Raw genomic sequence first — 6,621 nt, forward strand, 5'->3', positions numbered from 1 at the left:
CTTCGTCGCACAAGAACCGTCGCGCGAAGGCAGTGAAGGAAGGGTTTGCGCGACGCAGGACCTCCCTACGTCGCGCAAAGCTACTTTGCGCGACGTAGATCCTGCGCTTTGCGCAACGTAGGGAGGTCCTGCGTCACGCAAAGTTTTTTTTTTTTTTTGTCATTTATATTTTTTTATTTAATTTTAATAAATATTATAATTAAATTATTGAATATTATAATTAAATGCTAAACAATAATTAATAAACCAAGAAAAAGTAATTAATTATAGAATATATGAAAATGTACGTTTGTCCGAACAAAAAAATAAAAAACTACAAGTCTTCTAAGTTTAATACATCATGCTACTCGGTATCGTCTGGGCGAAATGGCTGGGAAGTCGAAGGTGGAGCAACATTAGGTGCTGGCATCGTCGGGATTTGGAGGTCGGACATCGCTAAGGCCTGAAGAATCATATTCATCCTCTCGCCCTGGGCCGCAACCTGACCTCTTAGGGTTGTCACTTCCTCCTTCAAGGAATTGACCTCTCCTGTGGACAATCTGGAAGAAGAGGCACCCGTTTTACGAACCCCCGCCTTCCCCGTACACCGAACAACCTTACCATGACGACGACCGAACTTCTGATCCAGGACCTCAGTCACGATCTGAACATCTGCATCCTTGGGTACAATGATGTCCTCAATCGGGGTCTCCGGGGGAAGCTGCGATGTTGCTTCTTGGAGAATAGCAGTGCTCTTTTCCACCATATCACCCTGTAATAATAAAGCAAAAACATATAATGTTTAATAACAAAATATAAATAATATTTGAACGATTCATAAAAATAAGAAAAATAACAATTACATATACTTACATAAAGCTGGTCACTTTTCTCATTGTTGGGATGAACGTAAACATGCTTGAACAGGTCAATCTGTGGGAACTTAGAACCCTCCTAAAGAAAAAAAAACATTAAGAAAAATTTATTAATCAATAATAAAAAATAAATTGTATAAAATTTCAAAATTAATATACTTTTACCTCACGTCGTGCCTCAACCCTATACGAAAAGGGCTTCGAACCGGAATGGTGGAGAAGTGTCTTTGAGTCCCGAGCTTTCTTGCCAGTAGCAGATTTCTTCTGTTAAACATACAATATATATGTTAGTGCGACTATTTGAAAGAAATTATTAAAAAAAGCTTAAATAAAATAACAAAAACAATAAATTATTATTAAAGTATTATGTACATACCAAAAATTTTGGATCCGTAAAATGTGTGCAGAGCCACTCCCAATCCTCTCGCCGTTCCTTATACTCGAGTGGGCAACCCTGTAGGCGAGCAATCTCCGGAGATTCCCATAGCTGAAAATGCTTGTGAAGAGCGCTCTTCCAATCTTTGTACCGGCTTGCTAAGGTCTCCTCTAAGTAGGCACTGACCTCAGGGGATATGTCCTCCATTTCAAAAACGACCTACAAATATGAAAAACAAAATGACAAACAAAATGATCATGTATCAGAATAATTGACAACTAGTTTATAAGATATTGATAAAGTTTGTCGGTTTACAATAATAACTAGAATCTTAATTTGTTAGGAAGCAAACATAATGTTTATATTCTGAAAGATCTCAAGAGTGGGGTTCTGATCTCCCATGCGAGCCTCTTTCCACCAGTACAGAGACCAAAGGTGGAAATTCAACATTTTATAGAGAGGTTGTAACTGCACTGACTGTAACTCAAGATCAACTATTCCAGTAGCATGTTAAATGATTTGTTAGGATGTAAACCAACTACTATTATATATACTTTACCTAAAAAGAAAAAAAAAGTCATGCATGTACAATTTAATGCAATTCCATAAAGGTAACCTATTGCATACAAGCATTTCATATCCCACTTTAACAGTCAGTTAATCACGTTGGCTTCCAAATAACTGTTACCAAGGACATGCTCTAATTTTTACAACCAAAAACCAATTTACCCCTTAAGATGTGAGCTTCGTTAAAGTAATTTACAACATCATGCCTGTTTAAACTGGTTGTGCTTACAATCCAGAAGTACTAAAACTGACAGAATGAAAATTATGCTGCAGCAACTACAGAAATCAAATTGTGTAACATGTTTATGACACTCTTGTCCAACTGCAACCCACTAAAAATAGCATGTAGTAAGCATGTCATTTCTAAATGACCCAACAAATATTAGCAGATTCGAAGAAAAACTTCATAAGAAGGTAAGTAAATGTGTAGAAAGTGGTTACAGTAATATACAGGAAGCTTACAAAATTATAAACAATTTTTATATACAGGATCATTCATACTAGTTCGGAAAGCAGTGTCAAACCTCAGCTTCACGCAAGTGTCAAACCTTTAATGTTCAAACCATAAGGTTAACACTCAAATTATTTATCAAATTCCTTTCCTTAGCACAATTTCTCAACAAAGGATTTAACTCGACTATTTAAGGCTGCTTTCGTAGTTCACTTTAATAAATAAAACCAGAACAACTAAAAACAATTCACTATCAAATTGAGGCAAAGTCAAGAACCATACATAGGACTCGCTCGGTAAAAGATCGATTATTTGATTAGCGAAACGAACCCAAGAAGCACTTACTGATTAAAACAAAACAGCATGTATAGGCATAATGTTTAGGTATCACGATGCTGCTCAACCAGTGGATACTATGGATCAGGTTAACTGATGCACAACACAAGCAAAGCAATGTACTAGCGACGGCATGCATACTCACCTAAACACTATCATAAATCATTAAGCAAGGACGTAGACCAAAACTAAAAACCTATAAATATGCATCAGATAAGATAGTAATCCTTCCACCTAACCAACATAATCATTATTTTAACAATGGTTCACGGAATTATTTTTCAATTTCCTTCCCAGGAAGCATTCAGACAACAAAGAACAATGTCGCAAATCACTGAAATTAACCAAAACTAAAGGATCACACCTGCTCCCAATTATGAACAGAAGAAGAGTGTGCAAAATACATGACCAAATTATTCACCACAACAACACTCGGCTATCAGGTGAAAAATAATGAAATGCACCTGATTCCTCTTTCCCCCCTACATTTTCTTAGCAACCAAACAGAAATTGAGAGAAAGATCTTGACTTTACTAATCAAGATGATGGCCCTGCACTAGTTTAAGCAGAGAAAGATGTTGACTTTGCTAAAAATTAATATACTAACCTCCAAATTGTCTCGCACCAGGGTCCTCGTCTCCTCGGGAATTTTTGCCCAACTCTCCCACCGCATAGGACAAAAATTCCTAATAATAAAACCACAGCAATTAACGACGCTGTTATGCTGCTGTGAGGTAACCGCTCCACGATGTCGCTCATCATACGCAATCTTGATCAAGGAGGCAGACATACGTACAAGTTGTAGCTCCTTCAACATTCGATTGGGCCCCCTGGTGTTTTTTTTAGCTGCCCAAAAAAACTTAAATGGTAAAAACCCTAAGCTTAAATTTGTACAGAAAATTCGGCAAAACCTCCCCTAATCATAAAAGTACCTTAAAACAATAATTCACAACCCGCAACACATTTTCACAATCATAAAAGTAATAGTTTTGAAATGAAAAAAAAAATGCAACGTAGTGAGAATTAGAAAAAAACTACCTGGTTGGGAGGCCCCATCCTCGACTCTGGAGGACGAGGAAGTGTGATCAGAAGGCTCCGGCTCGCGGCGGCGCCGGTGAGGCCGCCGTGCACTGAGGGGCTCAACTGACACTGATGACGTTGATGATACGGGCACCTGGGACGTCGTAGGAGTAGCCTCCGTAAGGGGTGTAGGCTCCCCAATCAATGGAGCACTCACGCCTAGAGCACTAGATGCTGATAATGCAGGAGCTGCATTGGACACACTCCGACGACGAGTGATCAACTGCGACATCTATACACTTTATGAACCATAAAAATATAACATTAGAAACTAATCCTTTCTTGCATTTGAAACTAATAAAATAGCAACCAAAGTAATATAAGTAATTAGAGCAATAATATCAATACAAGAATATTTAAACTAATCCTTTCTTGCATCTGAACAAACCCTAAAAGAGAATCATTATAGAAGGATCAAATTAGTTAAACCGTGGCAGTATGTGTATTTTGTGAGCAAAAATGATAGATTTTTTCACTGATTTGTTCCACCTCATGAAAGGTTTAGAATAAACTTTACATGGGATATGTGGGTTATTCTAATTAGAACACGAGCAGGGCAGCCAATCTTCTCGAAACTGATAAAAAAGAGCAAAACATTCAACATCTATATATAACTATAACATAAAAATTATTCTAATGAGAACACGAGCAGGGCAGCCAATCTTCTCGAAACTGAATGTTTTGAGAAGCAAAAGTTTGCTACTAATTGAGATAATTAGATACCTTCTTCAGTTGTTGAGTTGGTGCTCCCACACCAGATAGCCTCTCTAATCCTTGAAGGTGCAAAGGTCGGCCCTTGAAGAAACGAGGAGTTATGTCCAAGAGGAACTCCAAGAAGAGATGTGGATGCCACAGCTCCTCCTAAAGCACGCACAAGCTCTCCCTGCACAAAACCAAATAAAACCCAATTCACTAAAACCAATTCCAAAGTCCAAGAATGTACCTACACAATCCCATAAACTAAAAAAACCCAATTCCTTTTTATTACTAAATTCATACGAAAAGGTACTTAAAGGTCACCACCCATGCAAATGCAATGAGAGAAGAGATGCATGGAGGAGATAAATTCAGAACAGAGAAAAAACAACTTATGAGCAAGTGTATGTACTAAACAAGAAAGCAAAAAAAGATGCATAATCCTTCAGTAAATAATGGAGGTTCAAAGAACAAAATAGAATACCTCAGTTCAAATAAATAAACTTTAACAGCTTAATACCAATACAATACAGAAGCAGCACTCTAAAGCAAAAATTGGCAAAAGTTGGGTTGTTGAAAACAATAACAAGAGTTAGGATTACCTTTTCAGATTGAATACATATGAGTGAGATACTTCAAGCCAAGACAGAGACAACATCACATTACCAGCGAACCGAAAGCCAATAGATTAGGAGACTGCTGCAATCTGGAAACACAAGAATGAATTAAAACTACTATTTTGCACCTTTTACCACCTCTAACCTTCCATCCATTAAATCATGTTTTAAGAAATGTAGACGGGTATTTAAATTTTAGCGACCTTTCAGGATTTAGGACAAACAATTGTATAGTCTTCTTTAAGCAAAGTAGGCAAAAATTAGGGTCATTGAAAACGGAATAGGAAAAAAAAAAGAAAAAGTTACTCCTAGCTTGCCAAAGAAAGTTAGGATCAAGACCAACCAAAAGCCAGGCGTCCATATGATATGATCCTGCAAAGCCAAAAAAAAGGTCAGTAATTGAGAACACCGGGAAAACTATTCTGGTAGAAGGACGCTGCAACAAATTGGAAGATTTAGGATCCAAGCAATGACATGGAAGAGGCATAATGAACCAACTGCTCCACTTTGAATACTAAAATTCAATAGTTAGGCAAGACCATAATAGTGCCTGCAATAATAAGACTAACAAAAACTACACAAACTTCGGATACAAAATTTTGAATCCTTTATGCAAATCCATGGATTAATTGGAGAAAATAAAGGAATTAAAAGTTAAAAGTTAAAACTACTAGAGTGCAGAACAATACGATAGCTACCCTTTCAGCAAAGAAAGCAGATTCGCTTCTATAATCCAACTCTTCTAACTAAACCACCTTTTCATCTAATCTCAATGATTCTATTTTGAGAAACAAGTAACATTATTGCATTCAGAAGTCCAAAACTTTGCTACTAAAAATGACATAACTAAACACCACAATCGATCATTTTTATCATTTCAACCACCAAATATGTAAAATTTTCAACTACTTATACATATGAATTAATATTCCTTTTTTCATCAAATCTCAGTGATTAATTTCAAAATGAGGGTCGGGGCTCCAACTATAACAGTATTCTGAAATCAAAGAGAGAGGATGAGAAATTTTTACCTCTGGGTGTGTCGACTTCAAGATCGGAGGTTTGGCCTTTGGATCCGCTCGTGTGCAGCCTGATTCTCGCGAGATTTTGGCTCACTTTTCTGAGACGGTGGTGCAGGCGACGGTGTTGGGGCTCTCATCTCGACGAATCTGGAGGCGGAGGATGGAGCTGTAAGGATTTGCGGTTGGCGAAACTGAGAATGGCGTGAGAGAGAATCGGCGGGGGATTTGAGGGAAATTATAGAGTGAGAAAAGGGGTCTGGGAAGAGGAGGAAGGCTACGGAAGAGAGAGACCGAGTGAGAGAGAGAGAGAGAGAAGGGGTCTGGGAAGAGGAGGGCGTGGGAATATTTAGTCCAAAATTATCAAAACTGGCGCTTATTTTTAATACTTGCGCCAAAATTATCAAAACTTGCGCGACGAAGGTATACAATTCACGTCGCGAAAGGTATTTTTAATTTAAAAAAATAATTATAAAAATTACTGAAAATGTGGCTTTACTCATTTTAAATTTTTTTTTTTTTTACATAAAACTCACAATAATATATTTTTTTTAATAAAAACCTGACTAATAAATTGGTAGCTACTTAATAAATATACATATCATTTAATTTCTTAAGTGTTATA

The 6,621-nt window shown here is 37.2% G+C and overlaps 1 protein-coding gene across 2 annotated transcripts; it reads right to left on the reverse strand.

Moving 5' to 3' along the window:
- Positions 1–242: 242 nt before the first annotated feature.
- On the reverse strand, positions 243–6,347 carry LOC103449463 (uncharacterized). 2 transcript variants are annotated; one of them, XM_029101229.2, is made up of 10 exons: positions 6,009–6,347; positions 5,321–5,349; positions 4,963–5,066; positions 4,388–4,547; positions 3,623–3,903; positions 3,192–3,430; positions 1,231–1,449; positions 1,020–1,118; positions 853–933; positions 243–751 (listed from the first exon to the last, which is right to left on the reverse strand). In XM_029101229.2, the coding sequence occupies exons 5-10, from the start codon at positions 3,894–3,896 to the stop codon at positions 344–346; spliced, it is 1,320 nt and encodes a 439-aa protein (XP_028957062.1). In that variant the 5' UTR covers positions 3,897–3,903; positions 4,388–4,547; positions 4,963–5,066; positions 5,321–5,349; positions 6,009–6,347; the 3' UTR covers positions 243–343. The 2 variants fall into 2 exon arrangements, with proteins under 2 accessions (XP_028957062.1, XP_028957063.1); XM_029101230.2 differs by lacking the exon at positions 5,321–5,349.
- Between the last annotated feature and the right edge of the window lie 274 nt (positions 6,348–6,621).

Source organism: Malus domestica, chromosome 04 (assembly GCF_042453785.1).
Source record: "Malus domestica chromosome 04, GDT2T_hap1".
Taxonomy (NCBI): Eukaryota; Viridiplantae; Streptophyta; class Magnoliopsida; order Rosales; family Rosaceae; genus Malus; species Malus domestica.

Coding starts and splice junctions, on each gene's coding strand:
- LOC103449463 (XM_029101230.2), bottom strand. CDS start 3,896: ATGTCGCAGTTGATCACTCGTCGTCGGAGTGTGTCCAATGCAGCTCCT. Junction 3,431..3,622: donor GGATGGGGCCTCCCAACCAG/GTAGTTTTTTTC, acceptor TTTTTTGGGCAG/CTAAAAAAAACACCAGGGGG. Junction 752..852: donor AGAAAAGTGACCAGCTTTAT/GTAAGTATATGT, acceptor TTATTATTACAG/GGTGATATGGTGGAAAAGAG.